We start from the raw sequence: 22,431 nt of genomic DNA on the forward strand, positions 1-22,431 counted from the left end.
TTATGTGAGTATATTTTTATCAATATGTTATGTATTATTTTTTATAATATATTAATATGTCTTATTAATATTATATAATAAAAATAACAAATGATGTTTTGATTGATTAAATCAATCGAATTGATTACATTTTCATATTTTAACTATACTCTTATGGACGGCTATGATTAGATTTAATAAAAGTTTATGTTATCATCACCACCCTCCATTCTGCTGAATTGTACCAGTGGGCCTCAGGAATTGACGGTGTAAAGAGCCCCAAAAAATAGCCAAACAAAGAGGAAGAAGAAAAGAACGGAAAAAGCCTACTGCACAGGAACTTTAACATAATTACGAAAGTACCCATATGAATAGACACTGCAATATAAGTGGTGACTTAAAACCCTAAACCCCCTCTACCGCTCTCTCTTTCTCTCTTCCTCTCTTCCTCTTCCGACAACGCAGCAGAGCCACACAGAGCTTAGGTTCAAGAAAACTAGGGTTTTTTTTTCTTTGACAAGTTTCCATTGTTATTCACTGTTCATTAGCTCGTTTATGTGATCTTGGTTTGCTATTTTCTTGGGGTTGCTAATTTGGATTCTGGGCTTTGTTTACTCTAACTCCAACCCTAATGGGTTTCTTTAGAAACGTTTAAATATTCGTCTTTAGAAGTTTTTTCTTTCGTGATTATGAATTAATTAGGTATATTTATGAACTGGGTATTTGAAATGTAGTAGTTTTATGATCATTTTGTGGGCTTCTAAATGAATTTAGTTGTTTGAAGTTTGATTATGTTGTTAATAGGAATTTTATGGTGATGATGTTTCAGGTCTGTTTATTTTTTGGGCCTATTGAGAAATGCTTGTCTTATTTGAGACTCCGGCGGGCTTTGCCCTTTTTAAAGTGTTGGATGAAGGGAAGCTAAATAAAGTTGAGGTAGTTTTATCTTCAACTCTTTTGAGCATTAAGAGGAAGCCTCCTTTTTTATGTATTTATAAACTGTGATAAAATACCGTGATTGAATGAAGTCAGTGGGTCTATGTTTTAGTTTATGGAAATTTCCCGTTCCAAGTTTGGATTGAAATATGTGGTTTTTGTTGTTGTAGGACTTGTCCAAGGAATTCTTGGCTGCTGATTCTGCAAGAAAGGTTATTACATTTTTAGGGTTTTGAACACATTTGTTGTCCTTCATGTTAGTATTATGCCTTTTGGATTTCTTTAAACTACGGAGCTGATCGATTTTTTGAAATATTATTAGGTTGTGTCATTGAAAGCCTTTTCTAAGTTTGAAAACACAGCAGAAGCTTTGGAAGCAGCAACCAAACTACTTGAAAACACACCCAGCAAAGGTCTCCGCAAATTCTTGCGAGCTCATTGCGATGGTGAGACATTAGCAGTGGCTGATTCAAAGCTTGGAAATGCAATTAAGGAAAAACTGGTTTGTTGATAGTCTTCATATGTAGATTCTGTGGTGATATTCTTCTTTCTAATTCATTTGAATCTTATTTAAGTAGAAGTAACTACTTGTCTGCAGAAAATTGAATGTGTACACAATAATGCTGTTATGGAGTTGATGAGAGGTGTGAGAAGTCAGTTGACAGAACTCATATCTGGTCTAGCTGCTCAAGATTTGGCTCCAATGAGTTTGGGTTTGTCTCATAGCCTGTCTAGATTCAAGCTCAAGTTCAGTGCTGATAAGGTACTTAAGTTATAATGATTTCTTGTGGACTTGATTTAGCATTATCTCTTCCCATTGGAATGGGGAGGGTTTTTCTGGGAAGACTTTGTTAAAAATGCCCAATGGAATACATATATAAATAAGTTGGTATAAGATTCAAGGCTCCAAAGGAGAGTAAGTTTAGAGAGGTAAAATTTTAGTTAACAGTCTAGGCAGTAGATCGTTGCAGTTGTTGATCACTGAATGAAAGCAATAAAAGATGTAAAATGAGTTAAGCATTCTCATAAAGCTAATTCTTGGAATAAAAGATGTAAATGAGTTAAGCATCCCCATAAAGCTGATCCTTTGAATTGTAAGAGATGTGGTGTTACTGTAAAATGCGAACTCTCATTGGAAAAGAATTTCTTATTCATACTTGTGGTGTCAATTATGTCAAAGTGCTTAAAAGCATTAATCTTTGTGAAACCTATTGTATCTCTTATTTGGATTTGAAGTAATCTAAGAGAGGCATTGATAAGGGTTGGTGCTGTGCCAATATACGGTGGATTTCATGTGCTACCTAATATTTGTTCTGTTTTAAAGAAGTTCTTCAATGTTAAGACATGTAATTCTCTGGACCAATTGTGACTGTATAAGATTGTTTTATTAGGTTGACACAATGATTGTTCAAGCCATTGGTTTACTTGATGATCTTGATAAAGAGCTCAACACATATGCAATGAGGATTCGTGAATGGTATGGTTGGCATTTTCCCGAGCTTACTAAGATTGTACAGCACAATATCCTTTATGCCAAGACAGTTAAGTTAATGGGTGACCGTGCTAATGCTGCTAAGCTTGACTTCTCAGAGGTAAGAGTTCCAATTGACTTAATTAGAAAGCTAATACCCCAAGCTTGTTTACCAAGTGTTACGTTATTTCAATATGAAGCTTAATGTTGGCTTGTGAGCTCTCATATTTCCGTCATTATGAGGCTTGACGTAAAGTGCTTGAAAGAATCATTTTCCTTATTTTTAAATAGTTTACTTGCTTGAATTTTCACAGATATTACCAGAAGAGGTTGAGACAGAATTAAAGGAGGCAGCAGTCATATCCATGGGAACTGAAGTTAATGACCTTGATCTTATGAGTCTCAAAGAACTATGTGATCAGGTTTTGTCACTTGCTGAATACAGAGCTCAGCTATATGATTATTTAAAGAGCAGGATGAACACTATTGCACCAAACTTGACTGCTCTTGTTGGTGAACTTGTTGGTGCCCGCCTCATTGCTCATGGTGGCAGCTTAATGAATCTTGCAAAGCAACCTGGAAGTACTGTTCAGATTCTTGGTGCTGAAAAGGCTCTCTTCAGAGCTCTTAAGACAAAGCATTCAACTCCCAAATACGGGCTTATCTACCATGCATCCTTGGTTGGTCAGGCAGCGCCAAAGCACAAGGGGAAAATCTCCAGGTCACTTGCTGCAAAGGCTGCATTGGCAATTCGATGTGATGCTCTTGGAGATGACCAAGATAACTCTATGGGACTTGAGAACCGAGCCAAGGTGAAATCATAGATGACTTGCTACTTTCTCTCCCCTTCCAAAGGAAAATGTAAGGTATTTCTTACACACTATATTTTGTAGCTTGAAGCAAGATTAAGGACTCTTGAAGGCAAAGAATTGGCACGATCTGCTGGGTCGGCTAAAGGCAAGCCTAAGATAGAAGTCTATGACAAGGATCGGAGGAAGGGAGCTGGGTTGATAACTCCTGTTAAGGTCTCTGTATCTGAATCCATCATTTGTAGCATTTAGTGTTTTTTGTCCTTTAGGTGGTCATTGACACATTTCCTGTATACAGACTTACAATCCTGCAGCAGATTCTCTTCTTGGGCAAACAACTCCTGATGAGCAAGATACAGTCCCAAAGATGAAGAAAAAGGTTGAGGCAGAACCTCCGCAGGCAGAGGAAGCAGAAGAGGCACCTGCCACTGAAGAAAAGAAAGAGAAGAAGAAAAAGAAGAAGAAAGCTAATCAGGAGGCAAGTTTGCCAGCTAATGGAAATCAACCAGAAGGCGAAGAGCCTGCACCAAAGGAAAAGGAAAAGAAGAAAAAGAAGAAACATCAGGCTGAGGTTGATGGGGAGAATGTTGAAGTAGGAGAGAAGAAAAAGAAGAAGAGAAAGCATGCAGAACAAGGAGAAGAAGATTCTGAAGTGCAGACCAAGAAAGAGAAAAAGAAGAAGAAGAAAAGTGACGATTGAGAAAAATCAAGAAAGTTTGTGGTGATTTGCTGCCAAACAAGTTTTGGGTAATATAGGCTTTAGGTACTTCTGCTTGTAAAATGTGGTATTTTGCTGAGTTGTTAATTATCTGGTAGTGTTCTTCAAACCTAATTTTGATGTATTTTTAACTTCCTTATGGATGCAATTGCAAGGAAATATCACAACTTTATTGTTAATTTAGGGTTATTATCTTTTTGCATTGATATGGAAATGGTAATCAATAGCCTTCATTTGGCATATGATTAAAAAAAGAAGGAAAATGTAGCCAGCTCTAGTGTATTGGTGCACTTGGACCTGTAATTGGTTTATTCTTCGAAATGTAGCCAGCTCTGTTGAAACGTGGAAAAAAGGGTACTATGTTCATCTCCTCTTGCTATGGAATAGCATACTTGCCTAGGAGTTGTGTAGAAATGAAATATTCTATGTACAATAAGTTAACAAAAGCACTTATAGATAACAAAATGCTGTGTACAATGGTAATATTCTCTCGTGTGAAAACAACAATGATGGTAATACTTATTACTTTTCTTCTTCCTCTTTTTTTAATTATATTGTTTTAACTTTTCGCAAATTTCATCATGGGAATTGAAGTTAGTGATCTTGACCTGATGAAGGTCCACTGTGGTGCATGGGATTCTGTCTCGATGCAGAAACCATAATCAGATGACTATTATTGCACTGAATTATGCCTCAGAGAGGGAGCTAGGTGGTGCTTGCCTCATTGCCAAACGGTAGCAGCAAAGCCTGGTCGTAATGTTGAGATCCTTGGAGCAGGAAATGCCCATTTCAGAGCTCAAAAGGAAAAGCGTGGGATTCCTATTTACATGCTCATCTACCAAGCATCTATGGTTTCTTTTGGCCGCACCAAAGCTTGAGGGATAACTCTGTGGCACATTAGAATAAAACCCGGATTTACTTTTCTCTTCCTGTTAATTAGTTATAACTAGTTTTAGCTTTGAACATGATCAAGGGGTCTTGGTTCTTGAAAAAGGAATTGCGACATTCGGCTGGAGGTCTGCTCTGCTAAAGGCAAACCCAAGGTGGAAAATCTACGACAAGGGTCAAAAGAAGGGTGCTGGAAGTAAGAGACTGATGACTGCTGAAAAGGTTTGCATTTCATTTGCAAACATGTAAAGGTTCAGCAAGATTCTTTTCCTCAGGCAAAAAGCATATCCCACTGCCTATCAAGGGTGAATAAGAAATGGTCCCAAAGGACAAAAAAAGTCTGATTCAAAACCCTCCATATAAGGCCAAGGAAGCAGAAGAAGAAAGCTAAGAAGCTGTCAGGTTTTGACGATTGGTTGAAATAAACCATCTGACAAAGAATGAACAAAAGACGGTAGTGGAAGGAAATGAATGAGTTTGGTTAATCAGGGGAGCAATCTTTGAATTGAATATTAAGAAAAAAAAATGGGTGTGTGTTTAACTAATCCTTCAAGTGCAGAAATCATTGTATTTGTAGTTAAGAGACAAAGACATGAGCTTTTCTCTCAATGGGATTTGTCTGTTAAATTAGGTGAATGTCTTGTTCTTGTTGGATTTTGACTCAAACTTAAAAGAGGATCCTGCCTTAATCAAACAAAGAATTAATACCATCAAGTTAACATTCTGATTTTGTTCTTCCCACTCGCATCAAGCACTTATTGTCTTTATTTTATTTTATTTTATTTTAATTATCTTCTTCTGTAGAAGAGGGAAGAAAAATAAAGTAAAAGTGATAAATCCAACCCTTAATAAAAAAAATAAAAAATAAAAATTCAGGTCATAATATATTTATACAAAGAAAGAGAGTTTGTCTCTTTTTGTTCTCCATCCTGTGCTTCTACCTTTATTCCCTTACTTTTTTTGGAAGTATTTACTCAATAAAATTAAGGACTTGCATTAAAAGAATAAGTCACTAATTCGTAGATATAGCTTTATAAAATAAAAAATAAAAAAATTTATGTTGTAAGGATTGTCAAAGGTGTAATCAATTGATTTTAATTTAAATATCTCATAGATCCAAATTAAACTAAAATAATATATAATTATAATTTAATATTAAAAATTATTCTAATAGTAAGTACTTTAAAACTACTGTTCAAATCCATAATGGATAATAATTTTATTATCCAAACTCAATTATAAAATATTTTAATTTACATAATTAGATAATGCAAGACACTCGATTATAAAATACCTATTAATATCTTAAATATTTGTCTTGAAATTCACCAAAAAAACAAACTACTAACAATTAATAATACAAGCTTTTTGGGTACATGAATTATACTAGTATCTTTCTCTCTTTTTAAAGCAACCTTGGTGGATTTCCATCTTTTTCTAGATGTGAATAGGGGCACTTCTTTGATCAATTTTTTGCTCTTTGGCAAATGTGGGCCAAGCCAATATCTAAGACAGAAGAAAACTCTTAAGAAAAAAAAAATCTTGGGATTAAAAAAGGGGACAAAATTGACTTAGGGTGTAAACTAATGGCTTCTTTTAACCAGGAACTAAGGACTTATAAAAGAGGAATTACTTTGGTGAAACTCAAACTTTGACAGCAACCCAACACAATAATTTTTCATCTTCTGTCAAGCAACCACACCACTAAACCTGTCTCCTTTCTCAACCTAAATTTATTACTAAAATTTGGTTTCAAACCCGAATATAAAATACCCATATTTTATATAATCAAATCGAATATTTATAAATACCTGATTAAAGAATACCCATTATCATCTTTACCAAAATTTATATTTTTCACCTTAAATTCTTCTTAATTTATCTTCAATACTATAATGGAAAATCCAATGAAATACTCACCAACTTGTCCAAAATACTAGAATAATACTCAAGTTGGTGTGTTCATAAATACCAACTACTAAGAACCTTATTCTTTTCCTTTTTACCCAACAACAAGAATTAATCTATAATCCCATAAAAAATTTCCTGTTTTTATATCTAAAAATATAGATAGGAAAAGGAAAAATTTTTATTTTGTTTCATCTTTTATTTATTCCTTTTGATGGAATAAACTCTTTGATTCTAATTAGTGGGGGGAATGGAAAGGAATTACAGAGAGGCATTGGGAGGTTTGACTTTGGGTAAAAGGTATGTAAGAATAATACTAGTAGGAAGTGAGGGCAAATAGATCTACACTTTGCTCTCATTTTATTTGTTATTTTTCAGATTTTTTTCCCCTTTCTTTGTCTTAAAGGTAGAGGGAAAAAAATTAAAAATACAAAAAAGAGAAAAGTCCAAAACACCAAAGAACAGAACAGAGAGACCAAAAACCTTTTACCAATACAAACACTTGAAGAAATCTGTGTGTCTTTCTTCTCTCTCTCTGTCTTTCTATTTCTCTCTGTCAGATTCAACCAAAGTATCAATTTCTGCTCTCTCTCTCTCTCTTACAGAACACAAAACAGAACTACACTTCCAAACTCATTAAAAACAATGTCTTTTATTTAACTTCCCCACTTTCTCTCTCTAAAAACTCTCTCTTTATCTCTCTTTGTTTCTTTCTTCCTGCTTTCAGATCATTTTTTGATTTGACTTCCCCAAATTTCTTCTTAAGACGTCTCAAATTTCAATCTTTAACTTAGCTCCAAGATCATTTTTTTTTTTGGGATTTCATTCTTGCTGAATCTTGGAAGCTCCCAAATCATAGCAGTCAAAAGGGTAGGGTTTTATGATTTTTTTGCACAGTGAATTTTAGCTTATCTTAGAGTTTAGATTGTTGTTTAAGTTGGGTTTTTGGTAATTTCATGTAATAGTCAACTATTTTTGTTTCAATGTTCTTTTGGCAGATTTATCAGCTTGACCATGCTTGTTAAAGTTGCTTGATTTGTGGGTAGTTACTCATTTATTGATTAGTTGTTGATTCAGAGCAAGACCCATATTAGAATATGTTGGGAAATGAGGTTTAGATTTAAGAAATGGGGTGTGTTTTGGGAAGAGAAGTATCTTCAGGGATTGTTTCAGAGTCTAGGGAGAGTAAGAATGCTAGCTTTGAATCCAATAAGAAAGTAGAAAATGTTACAGTTTCAAAAACTGATGCTAGTGTTGTAGAGGTTGAAAATGAGGGTACCCAAAAGGAAGAAAAAGCCGATGGGGAAAGAAAACAAAGAGGGGAAAGGAGAAAATCAAAGACAAACCCCAGGTTGAGTAACCTACCTAAGCATTTTCGTGGAGAGCAGGTGGCAGCTGGATGGCCTTCATGGCTATCAGATGCCTGTGGGGAGGCGCTTAATGGGTGGATTCCACGGAGGGCTGACACATTCGAGAAGATTGATAAGGTGGGCATTTTTGTTTACGTTCAGCATTTGTGATTTCTTTTATTGATCCTTATTTAAAGATGATATCACTATTATTGTTTGTTTTGAAATGACACTGAATTTAATTGGTTGTGCCATTTTAGTTGTGTTCTTTGGTTTAACTATGGCATAAGGATGGTCAATTTTATCTTTAAATAATGGAAGTGGTTGCCTTTTGTTACATCATCTGGGATGCAGTGTAGTTCTCAGTCTTTTTCTTCATCGATTGATATTTGTGAAGTACTTACCTTTCCTTACTGATGGTAGATTGGCTCTGGAACATATAGCAATGTGTACAAAGCTAAAGATATGGTAACAGGTAAAATTGTTGCCCTAAAGAAGGTTCGGTTCGATAATCTGGAACCTGAAAGTGTGAAATTCATGGCTAGAGAGATTCTCATACTGCGGAGGTTGGACCATCCCAATGTTGTAAAATTGGAAGGTTTAGTTACTTCAAGGATGTCCTGTAGTTTGTATTTGGTATTTCAGTACATGGAGCATGATTTGGCTGGTCTTGCAGCAAGTCCAATAGTAAAGTTTACAGAGCCACAGGTTAGCCCCAACTTTTCTTGTGATTTAAATACAGTAAAATCCATGGTATACATCCTCAGCATGGAAGTGACTCTAGAAGTATGCTTAAATTGTATGTTAACATTGTAGGTTAAATGTTACATGTATCAATTACTCTCTGGTCTCGAGCACTGTCACAATCGTGGAGTGCTTCACCGTGATATTAAGGGGTCAAATCTTCTTATTGATGATGGAGGAGTACTTAAGATTGCTGATTTCGGACTGGCTACGTTCTTTGATCCAAACCGCAAGCATCCCATGACCAGTCGGGTGGTTACTCTTTGGTATCGAGCCCCTGAGCTTCTTCTTGGGGCTACCGATTATGGTGTTGGTGTGGACCTTTGGAGTGCAGGATGCATTTTAGCTGAGCTCTTGGCTGGGAAGCCTATTATGCCTGGTAGAACGGAGGTAGATTTTTGCTTCATTTGTTATTTATTCAGTTTAAGATGCTTTGAATTATTGTCCATATGGTTGTGTGACACAATATTTTTAGGTGGAAGATACTTTGGCATCACTGCTCATTTAGGAAGTTATTTTCTTTCTACTTGTTGATTTAAGTTAATTTCTTGAAAAATTGCTATTTTCCATGTTTAATGTATAAAGATTGGAGGATGGCATGTTGCAACCAATAAATGATAGTGTCATAACTTGAAAAGCTATGATCTTCTCTTGTTTCTATTCATTGCATATTGAACATGAATAGGTGAAGTTCTAGGTAGTTGTACAACCACTTCATTGCTACTAACTATTTCTCTTTTTTTTTTTTGATCAATTAGGTAGAGCAACTGCATAAAATATACAAGTTATGTGGTTCACCATCAGATGAATACTGGAAAAAATCAAAGTTGCCTAATGCAACCTTATTTAAACCTCGAGAGCCTTATAAAAGATGCATAAAAGACACATTTAAAGATTTCCCACCATCATCGCTGCCCCTCATTGACACTCTACTTGCAATTGATCCAGCAGAACGTCTGACTGCCACTGCTGCATTAAGAAGTGAAGTGAGTTCTTCGATTTCCATGAACACTGCCTCAAGTTCCTTCTGTTCTTGGTTGACTTTATTTCTAAAGATTGGTTTATTGTCAAGGTACCCTTTTGAAAAGTGTCTTTTTCACCTTTTATGTTACTTGTGCAGTTCTTCACAACAGAACCTTATGCTTGTGAACCTTCTAGCCTTCCAAAATACCCGCCCAGTAAAGAGATGGATGCAAAACGACGGGATGATGAAGCTCGGAGGTCAATTCTTCTACTTTTGCTCTTTATTGCCTTCAGTCACTTGCTGTTTTACAAAAATTTTGTAGCTGATTAAGCTTGGAAAATTCTTTCAATTTGATGGATTTTCGTGACCAAAGGGTGGTATATTCACTTGTATGCAAGATACATAACAACATTACAGACCCTTAAGCACATGCTCTGTTGTCATCCACCTACACACGTGTTCATAGAGATAAAGATAGGGAGAAGGATGTAAACTAATGTGGTTTGCATGCACCAATACACAGATTCAGGTTGTTCTGGATCTTATTTGCTTATTCTGGAATGTGTTAAATAATTCATCTCTATATGTAGATGATAAAGCTTTTTAATGACCTGAGGAATTTTGAATTTCGCTGGCCAGTTAGATACTATAGTGTGAAAATATGCAATGGTTTTGAATTTTATTCGATGTCGATTTGCTTAACTCTTGCATACAGTTGATCGTAGGAACTGTCACTTCTTCAAAGTGTAGTCATCATTCTATTGTAGACATTGGTTCCATTTGAGTTTAACTACACTGTGTTAATTAGTATTCTACCCATGGTTATTTGCTTCGAAAAATTTCAATTAAGCTATTTTGTTATGATTGTTGCAGCTCAGACGTATCTTAGCTTCCGTCGTGCTCCTGAATACACACATGCACAGACAAATACACATCGAGTCATGTATCTCTCTTGTATATATTTCAACTATAATAAAACCTTTCTGATATAATTGTGCAGACTCAGAGCTGCTGGTAAAGCCCAGGGTGATGGTGCAAGGAAGACTCGGACACGCGATCGTGCAAGGGCAATTCCTGCTCCAGAAGCAAATGCTGAGCTTCAGTCTAATCTTGATGTATGTGTGATAATTCACTTTTATCAAAGGCCACTATCTTGTATGCTGAGATGCTTTTGTTTGCATATTTGCTGCAAAAAGCATATTTTCTCTAGACATGTTTTTTTCTTGTCTTTTATTGTTAGCTTTTGTTCCCTGCTTCCCCTTACCAAATGAGCAAGGATATCAAAGCAGAGTGTGTTTATTGCAAGTTGTTCTATTGGTACATATAGGAAGTTAAATATGCAGTGAATGCGCAATTATTCATATGGAGATCTGGCATTGAAAGATAGTATATTATCTCTCCGTTCTTCCTCGTACCATATGCTCCTTCTCAGTTAGGCTTAAATTTCAGTCTGCCAACTAAATATTATTTGATAAAGTAGCTTTGCTAGTCTGTTTACTGTTTGTAGCATCTGATTTAAAGTATTTACAGATACAAAGGCATATTAGTATGATGTCTACTCCACCAGATGCTAGTGTCAGCTCTGACTGATGTGGAGCACCTGTTTAAAGTTTTCTTATATTTTAAACTAATTTGGGTTACCTTGTGAAGCAGAGAAGGCGCCTAATAACTCATGCAAATGCAAAGAGCAAAAGTGAAAAGTTCCCCCCACCACACCAAGATGGAGCACTTGGCTTTCCTTTAGGAGCATCGCATCACATTGATCCTGCATTTGTTCCTCCTGATGTCCCCTTCAGTACTACATCATTCACTTATTCGAAAGAACCAATACAAACTTGGTCAGGTCCATTGGTTGACTCTGCCAGCATGGGTGCTCCAAGGCGAAAGAAGAATGTTGCAGGTGATTTACACGAGCCATCTAAACTTCCAACAGGATCCCAAAAAGACAAAAGTGGTGACACCCGGGTTAAAGGAAAGAGAAGCATACTTTAAACTCTCAGTTCATACATACGAACGAGATTTATGAAAGCAGTCGATTGCATTTGATGACAGTGTCACTGACGCTTACTGCTACTCGATGCAATTATATTTAATAGGTTCTTGTTTGTTTTTCTCATAGAAGCATGTATTGTTTTGTTAAAAATGTATCCAAGGGTTGAAATCAATTTTTCTGTATTTTTTTTCCTTCTACCTTTTTATTCTTTTTACCCCCCAAAGAAGCTCTCTAATTTGTTGGGACCCTGAGGATAAGTTTCCACTGTTATGTATATTTCTATTTCTCAGTTCTTAAAGCTTCTTGTGTTCCAAACTGTACACTGTTTAGATTAATGGAGACCGGAGAACATAAGAAAAAAAAATTTCTAATAAACGCTTACAAATCCCTTTCTTCTTCTGTTGATATTTATGTTTATAAAATTACAGGTCACTCGTTCCTTTCTACTCATTCCAGGCAATTCTTTAGTTACAAAAATTGTCTATTTCGTACAGGATAATGGCGCGTTTGTTTCCTCCTATGTCTTGTTCAAAGTGAGTTCAAACTAGTGGACAATGCTGTTACATTTCATTTGTTCCGGTAAAGATAATCAGGCATTCCATTCTTGTTTTATCCAATGATATCCACAACTTCTGATGTCATGGTGAATGAAATTGCATCAGGATTCAGATGCAATTGCCAGTCTAAAGATATCACCACTTTTTCCCAACCTCAACCATTTTGGTGGCAGTGGACACTGGCTGCCTACCATTTTTTGGAGTTTGGTTAGATTTGAGCAAAAAAGAAAAAAAAATGAAAATTCAAATGCTTTCTCCCTAAAAGAATCCAAAAAGAAAAAGCTTTAGCCCATTTTCTTTAATTTTCTTTTTTCCAATTTCTTCTGGACCACCTAAGACCCATTAAATATTAACTCAGTTTTTGCCAATGAGCCTTAGCCTTGGCCTTAGGAGTATGAAAAGGGTAAAGAAGAACTTCTTTGATAAGTAGTCTGAAAAACCCAATTTCCAAGTAAAGAAAGGAAAGGATAAATAAATAAAAAGAAATTATTTAGTACTGTTTTCTTTCAGATTTAATATAAATTAATTATGCTAGTACTTGGACCATAGCTCTGGGGATGATCATGTGAAAGCGGTTAAACCTCTCCTGACTTCGATAAACCCCTTTTAAAATGTTTTACCTTTCAATCTCTCTTCTTTCTCTTTGAATTTCTTTTGCCCATTTGTTTGGAAATCTTCAAACAGACAAAGGCAGAGACTTCAACAGAACCCAGAAGAATCTCGTTAGAAAAGAAAAACCCTGAACGGTTATAGGTTCGGAGAAAACAGAGGAACGCAAAAATGGAAGAAGGCAACAGTAACGACAGCAAAGTAAACAATGTGGCTAGAGCCATTGTTGCAGCCCTTGATTGGAACTCTACTCCTGATGCTCGCAAAGCTGCCGTGTCTTACCTTGAATCCGTACTCTCTCTCTCTCTCTCTCTCTCTCTCTCTGTCACCTTTGGTTGTAATTACTTCTATAAAATTTGTTATTTGATGAAAGCTTTGAACTTTGATTGAGTAGATTGATTTTGAATTTGTTTAAAGCTGGAAAATTTGTGAACTTTTTCCTTGTGGAATTTGATTAGTGTTTAAATTCGGTTTAAAGGTTTGAGTTAAAGGGTCATTCTAATTTGCTTTGATGGACCTAATAAGTAATAACTATCTCTTGGGAAATTGATGTGCTTTGCATTTTGACAAGAATGGTCTGTTCCTTGTATTTCTTTTATTTGGCTTTTCTCAAATGGGTTTTTTTATTTTAGGTTCAGTTACTTACTTTCAAAAGGGCATTGATTAACTTATTTTCTGTACAGAGGTTTTCTTTTGCAGTTTCTACAGCCATTTCTCTTCTATTCTATGGTTTTCAGCTACTTAGGAGTGGTAAATGTTGTATGTTTTTATGAAGATTGGGTTGAGTTTTGGGCTATCAGTGATTGGGTTTTGTTTTTATCCATAATTTTGTGCTATTGAATTTCGAGAGTGAGCCTTAATTTGATATGTGATTGAGCTCTGACTTCTTAAGGATGATTTAACTGTTTAAATATGGTTCCCTTCTTTATCATTTCATGGTTTACTAGTCATATGGGAATATAGGACTTCAGCAAGCTAGGATGAATAATGAGGTATCATGCTGGAAATTTTTAACCATGACTCAAAAGGCAATGACTTTTGTCAAGGTTGATGTTTTCTTGTATCTTTAAGATAGAGTTTAATTGGTTTAACTTTGTTTCCTGATTAGTAAAAGTGAGCATTAAAAATATTAAGGAGAGAAAACCTATTAAGACTGTTAAAGTCTTGCTGTGAAAAGAGCTTATCAAATGAAGCATAAGAAAGCTGTCTTCATCTCCTGCAAATTAGTGTAAATGTTAATCTACAAATGACTGCAGGATCATAATCTAGGGTGGTATTTCACTTTCAAATCGTGACAAAAGATACTTTTTGTTTTTCACTTAGCCATGAAAAAAGATACTTACATGTTTTACTTTTTATTTCTTTAGTGACTTATCTCTCTTAAATATTTGCAGATCAAAGCAGGAGATATACGAATTTTGGCAAACACTTCATTCCTTTTAGTCAAAAAAAATTGGTCTTCAGAAATTCGGTTACATGCATTTAAAATGCTACAGGTTCAAACTCATTCACTATTCTTTCCTTTCTGTTCATGCCACATCTCCAATTTGATGAAACTGATCCTGTTTGAGATTTAATCTTAGAGATTAAGTAAATAATTGTGTCAAATCTAAAAGATTCATTTGTTTGCTACCATTATGTAATGGCTTAGTAAATTATGCTGATAAATCTGTGTCTTGTCTCTATGCAGCACTTAGTTCGGTTGCGGTGGGAGGAATTTGGTCCTTTAGAACGTAGGAACTTTGCAAATGTTGCTGTTGAGTTAATATCTGAAATTGCAGATCCTTGTGAGGAATGGGCTTTGAAAAGTCAAACAGCTGCCCTCGTAGCTGAGGTTTTAACCACATTACCCTGGATTTTATCTTATTTGCTGTGTCTATGATTATCACTTTTCACTGATATTTCTTTCTCTTTTTTTATTTATTTTATTTTTATTTTGCCTTCTTACAGATGGTTAGAAGAGAAGGACTAAATCTATGGCAAGAGCTGCTTCCCTCTCTAGTTTCCCTATCTAGCAAGGGTCCTTTACAAGTAAAGCTCTTTGTAACCTACATGTAGTCATGATCTTTTTCTATTCTTGAATATTGGATGATTCTGATGATTTTGTCCCCTTTAGGCTGAGTTGGTCTCAATGATGTTAAGATGGCTTCCTGAAGATATTACTGTGCACAACGAAGATTTGGAAGGTTTTTATCTACCTTGAGTGTGATTTTGTTTTTGTGCCAAAACTGAATAATTTCAGCTTTGTAGGCATCCAAGATCTCAAGATGCTGCTTTTGTTGAAACTTCAGAAGAAGAATGCATAGTTCTTTTTGCTTCCTTCTTTTCCCATTAGTTTTTGTTTTGAGGGAGTAATATGTGTGATGTTTTAAGATTCTTTTGTATTTGTACTGCTGTTTGCTTCTCCCGCTCTGATATTAAATTTTATCAATCAGGTGATCGACGTAGATTACTGTTACGTGGGCTTACTCAATCTTTGCCAGAAATTTTGCCACTACTATACACAGTATGCCTCTGTCTTTTCCTTAAACATGTTGCTTCTCTTAGCTGTACTTTATGGTCCTTAATTCTTGGTACAGTTATTGGAAAGGCATTTTGGAGCTGCATTAAGTGAGGTGAGTCGGCAACAAATTGACATTGCAAAACAGCATGCAGCTGCTGTAACAGCTACTCTAAATGCTGTCAATGCCTATGCCGAATGGGCTCCTTTGCCTGATCTTGCTAAATATGGCATCATTCATGGGTATGACATTCTTCTTTTCACTTCTCAAGAGATGAGATTTGAAATCATTGATGTGAATCCCTTTTTTACTCTCTCTTCTCCCAATTCTGACAGGTGTGGTTTCCTACTTTCGTCTCCTGATTTTCGTCTTCATGCTTGTGAGTTTTTCAAACTTGTCTCTCCAAGGTATGCTTTATGGTTTACATGATTAAGATACAAAGTTTCTCTCCTGGAAGAGTACTGCATGATGTTGCAAACTGTCAATTGTGACATGCAGAAAGAGACCTGCTGATGACGCTGCTTCTGAATTTGATTCTGCTATGAATAGCATCTTTCAGATCTTGATGAATGTATCCAGAGAATTTTTAGTCAGATCTAGCTCTACAGGTGGGGCTATAGATGAAAGTGACTGTGAATTTGCAGAATATGTATGTGAAAGTATGGTGTCTTTGGGTTCCTCAAACTTGCAATGTATTGTCGGAGATAGCTCTACATTCTCTCTCTATTTACAACAGGTAATGACTGTCAGAAGATTATGGCAAGGGTTTGTAAAATTCCTACCGTGTGATCTTTAATTCAACTGAAGTTGTATGTTGCTTATAAAAAAAAAAACTGAAGTTGTATGTTTACAAACAGGTTTCTAAAGATGGATATATTTTAGTTTATATGCAAAGATTGTGAGGCATTTTCTTTTGTGAATTCTTTTGGCTACTTTTGTTTAATGGAAATAAAATGAGTAATAAAAATTTTCTAATTATGACCTAATTCTATCTTTCCAGATGCTGGGGTTCTTTCAACATTTTAAGCTGTCTCTTCATTATCAATCCCTGCAATTTTGGTTGGTATGTTGAAGTTTTTAAAATTGTTGTAATAGCAAAACATGAATAACAAATAGCTAACTTACAAATAAATTTCATGTTGGTTTGTTTTCTAGGCACTAACAAGGGATTTGATGTCAAAGCCAAAGCTTCATTCAGCTGGAGATGGTTCAGCTGTTACCAATGTGGATTCTACTTCAGCACAGGTTGATAATGAAAAGAGAAAGATTTTAAGTTTTCTGAATGATGATCTTTGTAGTGCAATTCTGGATATATCTTTCCATCGCATGCTTAAAAAGGAAAAGCTTATGACTGGAACAGCCCCCTTTCTGGGGGTTTTGGAGTTGTGGAGTGATGATTTTGAAGGCAAGGGTGATTTTGGCCAGTACCGTTCTAGGCTGGTAACTCTATTACCTCAGATGCATTTTTTTCTAGATTTTTGATTTAGCTTCTTTTGATTTGGAAATTTAAGCATAAATGTACAATTTTTTTTTTCCATTGCAGCTTGACTTAATCAAGTTTATTGCTTCAAACAAGCCCCTTGTGGCTGGTGCTAAAATTTCTGAAAGAATTATTATGATCATTAAGAATCTCTTGAATTCACCAATGCCTGCTCAGGTTTGGCTGCAAACCCTTTTCATCTAATTCCGCTCTATGATACCTTGTCTGTAGGTTATCAGGCCTAGAAGCTTCATTGTTATTATCTTTTCCAACTTTCAGGACTTAGTTGTGATGGAAAGCATGCAAGTGGCTCTGGAAAATGTTGTTAGCTCTATATTTGATGGATCAAATGAGTTTGCCGGGGGTAGTTCAGAAGTTCACCTGGCTTTGTGTAGAATTTTTGAAGGTTTACTAACAATTCTTTCATTATTTATTAGAGGCTCTAGGTTTATGATACCATGCCTGCTGAAAAACTCTGTTTACTGTGAATTGAAGGTTTACTTCGGGAACTTCTTTCTTTAAATTGGACTGAGCCTGCCCTTGTGGAAGTACTTGGGCACTATCTAGAAGCAATGGGTCCCTTCCTCAAGTATTTCCCAGATGCAGTTGGCAGTGTCATCAATAAGCTTTTTGAGCTTCTAAATTCACTTCCTTTTGTTGTTAAGGTCCTCTTCCTATTTGTTTCTTTGTTTTGTCCTATTGCTTGCAATGAGGAACAAGACTTATGCCTTTTTTACCCAAAACTTTCTTTGGCAGGATCCCTCAACAAGCAGTGCACGACATGCAAGGTTGCAGATTTGTACATCATTTATTCGAATAGCCAAAGCTGCTGACAAAAGTATTCTGCCTCACATGAAGGTAGTTCATTGAAGCTTTGACATTGCTGAAATGCTGACTTAGATAGTTTCAATTTGAGGAGTAGATATGGACTGCCTTCTATTGAAGCAGAATAATCTTCATGCTTAAATGAAAATGAAACTACTTACTTGCTATGTGTCTAACTGCTCTTTATGGTTTTTCTCCTGGTACTATAGTCAGGTCAAGAGCTAATTTAAGAGTCCCCCTTGTCATGTGAGCAGGGGAGTCATTTCAATTATGAAATAATTCATAACCTTGCCCACTCTTTCCTTTTTTTAGTTTTCATGTAAAAGGAAATTTATTGGAATAAACAGGAACTTTTACAACTGAAAGATCCAGGTGCAAAACTGTTTGATTGGCTTTTCAGTCTCAGGAAAACTCCATGTGACCAGTTTGCTGTGTGTGAATATAAACGAGATTCTAGCTAGTGACTGTGGTTTCATACCAAAAGTGTTAAGGCAGAATGTACATCCAATCCCTGCCTATCATGTGGGTTGAGGTGCTCATAGTTGGTGAAGGGGTAATAGTGCAGTGTTACTAAACCTGTTATACACCACCTCCCATTCCCACAATCCACAAGGAAAAGACAAAGAAGGAGAAATGAATGCCTTAAAAACTAACCTTTACAATCTTTTTATTTTTCAAGGATCTCCTGAATATTTCTTCATATGCCAAAAGCAAGCTGCAATTTTGTTTGCAGTAGGAAGGCTTTGTGAGATTCTAAATGTTCACTGCTTGTCTAGCTGTTAAATTTGAGTATAAAAAGTCCACATAATCTTTTTAACTAAATATCACTTATGTGTGCTTCATAAGGAAATTTATTAGAATCCCTCACAAAGGCTTACATAATTAAAGTTTATAGCTATCATATGCATGACAGTTTCTAAGAATCAAGGCAACTTGAGTTTTAGCAGAATATTGTATTTATTTCATGATGTTTATGCAGGGTATTGCTGATACAATGGCATATTTGCGAAGAGAAGGTTGTTTGCTTCGTGGTGAACATAATCTTCTAGGTGAAGCGTTTCTTGTCATGGCTTCCGCTGCTGGGTAATTACTTGCTTAAAGTGTTTCAATTGCCATGTAAAGCCTGATTTGTTTTGCTTATTATGACAAATTCCTTGAAATGGAGCAGGGTTCGACAACAGCAAGAAGTTTTGGCATGGTTACTTGAACCCTTGAGCCAACAGTGGATACCAATAGAGTGGCAAAACAATTACCTGTCTGAACCGCTTGGTCTAGTTCGTTTATGCTCCGATACAGCATTTATGTGGTCACTTTTCCACACTGTAACATTTTTTGAGAAAGCACTTAAGAGGAGTGGAATGAGGAAAGGCAATTTGAACTTACAAAACAGCTCAACAGCAAGTTCTACCCCACATCCAATAGCTGCTCATCTGTCTTGGATGCTGCCTCCTCTCTTAACAGTATGATGTTATGTTTAAGAACTGACCTTGATTTTTTTAGATTTTCCTTAATAGTATTACTTCTTTAAGTGAGGACCATGTGGCTCTGAGCAAATCTTATCTAGGAGATAACACAGAAACAGGCTGTTACAACTTTGTTGTTCATCTGCAGCTGCTTCGTGCTATACATTCCCTTTGGTCACCATCCATATTCCAAACGTTACCTGGAGAAATTAAAGCAGCAATGAGCATGAGTGATGTGGAGCGGTCCAGTCTACTTGGTGGTGGGAACCCCAAATTGTCAAAGGGTGCATTAACTTTCATAGATGGATCTCAGTTCGATGTGAATAAGGAAGGATATACAGAACCAAATGAAGCTGACATACGAAATTGGTTAAAGGGTATCAGAGACAGTGGGTAAGTATGGCATCTTGTACATTTCTAACTTAGGAAAGTAATTTTTCCAGTATTAATATATTTGTGCTCTCTCTGATGTTTCTTTTCTCTTAAAGAGTGAAAATTACTGTTTATTGCAATTAAACCAAATAGGATTTGAGAGGAAAACAGCACCATTAATGCTGACAACAAAATGGATGGAACATAAACTGAAGGAACCCTAAATGATATTTTGATCATGTCCAAAAAATAAAGCTCCATTTTTGTTAGATGTATATTTGGTACAGAAGTGTTTAGCTGTGTTATTCATGAGCTGTCTAGAGTTTAACACAGAAGCAAATATCATTTGGAAAAAAGAAAATTGTTTTCTAGATGCTAAATAGCTTAGTTGAAACAAAGGACTATGAGTCATATTCCTCCTTCACCATGGATTGGGGAGGCTGTCTCCATTTTGTAGCCCAGCTACTTGACTGAAAAATAAACTAATATTTTCAAATGGCATACTTCAATCATCATCTGGCTCATTCAAGTGGTTTCTAATTTGGTGCTTATGTTCTTATGCATCTTCCACAATCATAGGTACAATGTATTGGGCCTATCTACTACCATTGGAGATCCATTTTTCAAATGCATGGACATTGATTCTGTTGCTTCAGCTCTAATCGAGAATGTACAATCAATGGAGTTCAGACATACAAGGCAGCTTGTTCATTCTATTTTAATTCCTCTGGTTAAGTCCTGTCCTCCAGATATGTGGGAGGTCTGGCTGGAGAAGCTACTGCACCCATTATTTGTCCACTGTCAGCAAGCTCTTAGCTGTTCATGGTCCAGTCTTTTGCATGAAGGCCGGGCGAAGGTTCCTGATAATCATGGTATTCTCACTGGGTCAGACTTGAAAGTGGAAGTAATGGAGGAAAAATTGCTTCGAGATTTAACTCGTGAGATATGTTTGCTCCTCTCTACTATGGCATCGCCAGGATTAAATGCTACCCTTCCAAGTTTAGAACACTCTGGGCATTTTGGCCGTGTGGACGTGTCTTCTCTGAAAGAATTGGATGCATTTGCATCAAGCTCTATGCTTGGGTATGCCTGCTGCATTTGTTTCTTTTAGTATTGACCTGTAGCAGTGCTTTTACATCTATGATATTTATTTTGTTTTGTAAATTCTAGTTTTTTCAACATTCCCATTTGTTTACAGTTTCCTTTTGAAGCACAAAAGCCTGGCAATTCCAGTATTGCAGATTTCATTAGAAGCATTCACTTGGACAGACAGTGAAGCTGTGACCAAAGTTTGTTCCTTTTCTGCTGCTGTGGTTCTTCTAGCTATATTTACAAACAATGTGGAACTCCAGGAATTTGTTTCAAGAGATCTATTTTCTGCAGTCATCCGAGGTTTGGCCCTTGAGTCAAATGCTGTTATCAGTGCTGATCTGGTTAATCTCTGTCGTGAAATATTCATATATCTCTGTGACAGAGATCCGGCTCCCAGGCAGGTTAGTTTTGTCTCTAATCTGTTCATAAATATTAAGTGGCTACACTCTGATCATACATGTTCCTTCTAATGCTAATTGAAGGTTGTCTTTATTGGATTGCTATAGATTTTACTCTCCCTTCCTTCTATTTGCCCCAACGATTTACATGCCTTTGAAGAAGCCTTGGCAAAGACAGCTAGTCCTAAAGAACAAAAGCAGCATATGAGGAGCTTGCTTTTGTTAGCCAGTGGGAACAACTTAAAAGCTCTTGCTGCTCAGAAAAGTGTAAACATTATAACAAATGTTACAAGTAAGCACTCCAATTTTGTCTAATTGCATTTCTTTTTCCCGTCGAATCCAAGAAAGTGTTGGTTTAAGGGCTTTTTGCCCTCTTTATTATTCTTTTACCTTGGATGACGAGGAACCCTTTGTGGGTGTAAATCTTGGAAATGTTATATTGTTTTCTTGTTTAGTTCTATGGACATGTGCTTACTAGTTTGCTATGCTAATCCTTTCAGCGAGGCCTCGCGGTTCTGTCAATGTTCCAGAAAATAGAATCGATGAGGGGGACACCGTGGGCTTGGCAGCAATTTTGTGATGGATTTTCAGATTTGGTGTTTGTACAGAAAGTTTAACCAGGAAAAAAAAGAAGAAGGAAAAAGAACAAGAAAAAGAAAAATCTCACAGTAATACACCAAGGTAGATGGAAGCTTCTTTATTTGCTATTTAACAGAGTTGTGCAATCAATTCATCCACTTGTTGTGGTGATCTCAAATTGAATTCCATGGCACTACTCTTCTGGTTTTGTCACCATGTATATTGTCCTAATGTTTCTTTCATCTCTTTGGCTGATTAAAATCATACTGATATTTTTTTGGGGTGGCAATCTTTGCAAATCTGATATTCTTTGTTTAAAGTTAGCCTGTTTTAAGCCTATGAAAGCAGCCAATCATAGAAGTTTCTTTCTAGGCCATACGCTGGAAAGTAGACAGACCATCACATGATAGAAACTTTCAGTTGCCTCATTAGTGATTTGGGCACTCTGAAAGCACTTGCCATTTTTCTTAATCAGAAGTTAGGGGGAAAAGCAAGAAAAAACCTGTAATAATTGGGATGGAAGAACCCAACTACCCCAAATCTGGGTTCCTCGTTTTACTAAACTTAAAGAAAAACTATATCAAATTAGGTGGTCTTGGACCAAAAGGCCAAGAACAGATATTGCCCCTACAGCCTCACCGGGCCCTTTAGTTGTCTATTTTCTCTTGTATGAAAGTACACAAGGTTGACCGTTTTAGATATCTGGATGGATATGGTATCACAATTGTGTAATCAGGTAGGATTTTACTTACCAAACATGAGTGAAAAAAGTAAGGCAACAGGATAAAGGATGTGG

General features: G+C 36.1%; 3 protein-coding genes across 7 annotated transcripts; all 3 read left to right on the forward strand.

The window, feature by feature from the left end:
* The first annotated feature begins 384 nt into the window (after nucleotides 1–384).
* On the forward strand, nucleotides 385–4,092 carry LOC110416042 (NOP56-like pre RNA processing ribonucleoprotein). 3 transcript variants are annotated; one of them, XM_021427870.2, is made up of 9 exons: nucleotides 385–464; nucleotides 809–915; nucleotides 1,086–1,127; nucleotides 1,238–1,417; nucleotides 1,514–1,678; nucleotides 2,307–2,507; nucleotides 2,701–3,198; nucleotides 3,280–3,411; nucleotides 3,494–4,092. In XM_021427870.2, the coding sequence occupies exons 2-9, from the start codon at nucleotides 838–840 to the stop codon at nucleotides 3,893–3,895; spliced, it is 1,698 nt and encodes a 565-aa protein (XP_021283545.1). In that variant the 5' UTR covers nucleotides 385–464; nucleotides 809–837; the 3' UTR covers nucleotides 3,896–4,092. The 3 variants fall into 3 exon arrangements, with proteins under 3 accessions (XP_021283545.1, XP_021283546.1, XP_021283547.1); XM_021427871.2 differs by having other exon boundaries at nucleotides 429–480; XM_021427872.2 differs by lacking the exon at nucleotides 385–464 and adding an exon at nucleotides 534–681.
* Nucleotides 4,093–7,127: 3,035 nt separating this feature from the next.
* Nucleotides 7,128–12,057, forward strand: LOC110416041 (Protein kinase superfamily protein). 3 transcript variants are annotated; one of them, XM_021427867.2, is made up of 8 exons: nucleotides 7,128–7,579; nucleotides 7,708–8,196; nucleotides 8,482–8,766; nucleotides 8,875–9,192; nucleotides 9,561–9,788; nucleotides 9,923–10,023; nucleotides 10,767–10,881; nucleotides 11,417–12,057. In XM_021427867.2, exons 2-8 carry the CDS (start codon nucleotides 7,837–7,839, stop codon nucleotides 11,756–11,758), a joined length of 1,749 nt encoding a protein of 582 aa, XP_021283542.1. In that variant the 5' UTR covers nucleotides 7,128–7,579; nucleotides 7,708–7,836; the 3' UTR covers nucleotides 11,759–12,057. The 3 variants fall into 3 exon arrangements, with proteins under 3 accessions (XP_021283542.1, XP_021283544.1, XP_021283543.1); XM_021427869.2 differs by having other exon boundaries at nucleotides 7,129–7,579; nucleotides 11,420–12,057; XM_021427868.2 differs by lacking the exon at nucleotides 7,128–7,579 and having other exon boundaries at nucleotides 7,586–8,196.
* A 664-nt stretch (nucleotides 12,058–12,721) lies between these two features.
* On the forward strand, nucleotides 12,722–21,907 carry LOC110416039 (ARM repeat superfamily protein). The gene is made up of 22 exons (XM_021427861.2): nucleotides 12,722–13,216; nucleotides 14,320–14,421; nucleotides 14,616–14,759; nucleotides 14,876–14,956; nucleotides 15,042–15,111; nucleotides 15,361–15,431; nucleotides 15,505–15,668; nucleotides 15,762–15,833; nucleotides 15,925–16,162; nucleotides 16,427–16,489; nucleotides 16,582–16,866; nucleotides 16,970–17,083; nucleotides 17,186–17,312; nucleotides 17,402–17,571; nucleotides 17,663–17,764; nucleotides 18,711–18,814; nucleotides 18,900–19,191; nucleotides 19,343–19,587; nucleotides 20,146–20,649; nucleotides 20,765–21,059; nucleotides 21,165–21,348; nucleotides 21,557–21,907. Exons 1-22 carry the CDS (start codon nucleotides 13,097–13,099, stop codon nucleotides 21,634–21,636), a joined length of 3,627 nt encoding a protein of 1,208 aa, XP_021283536.1. The 5' UTR covers nucleotides 12,722–13,096; the 3' UTR covers nucleotides 21,637–21,907.
* The last annotated feature ends 524 nt before the right edge of the window (nucleotides 21,908–22,431 follow it).

Source organism: Theobroma umbraticum, unplaced genomic scaffold (assembly GCF_002168275.2).
Source record: "Theobroma umbraticum cultivar Fairchild unplaced genomic scaffold, ASM216827v3 scaffold_147.0, whole genome shotgun sequence".
NCBI classification, from domain to species: domain Eukaryota; kingdom Viridiplantae; phylum Streptophyta; class Magnoliopsida; order Malvales; family Malvaceae; genus Theobroma; species Theobroma umbraticum.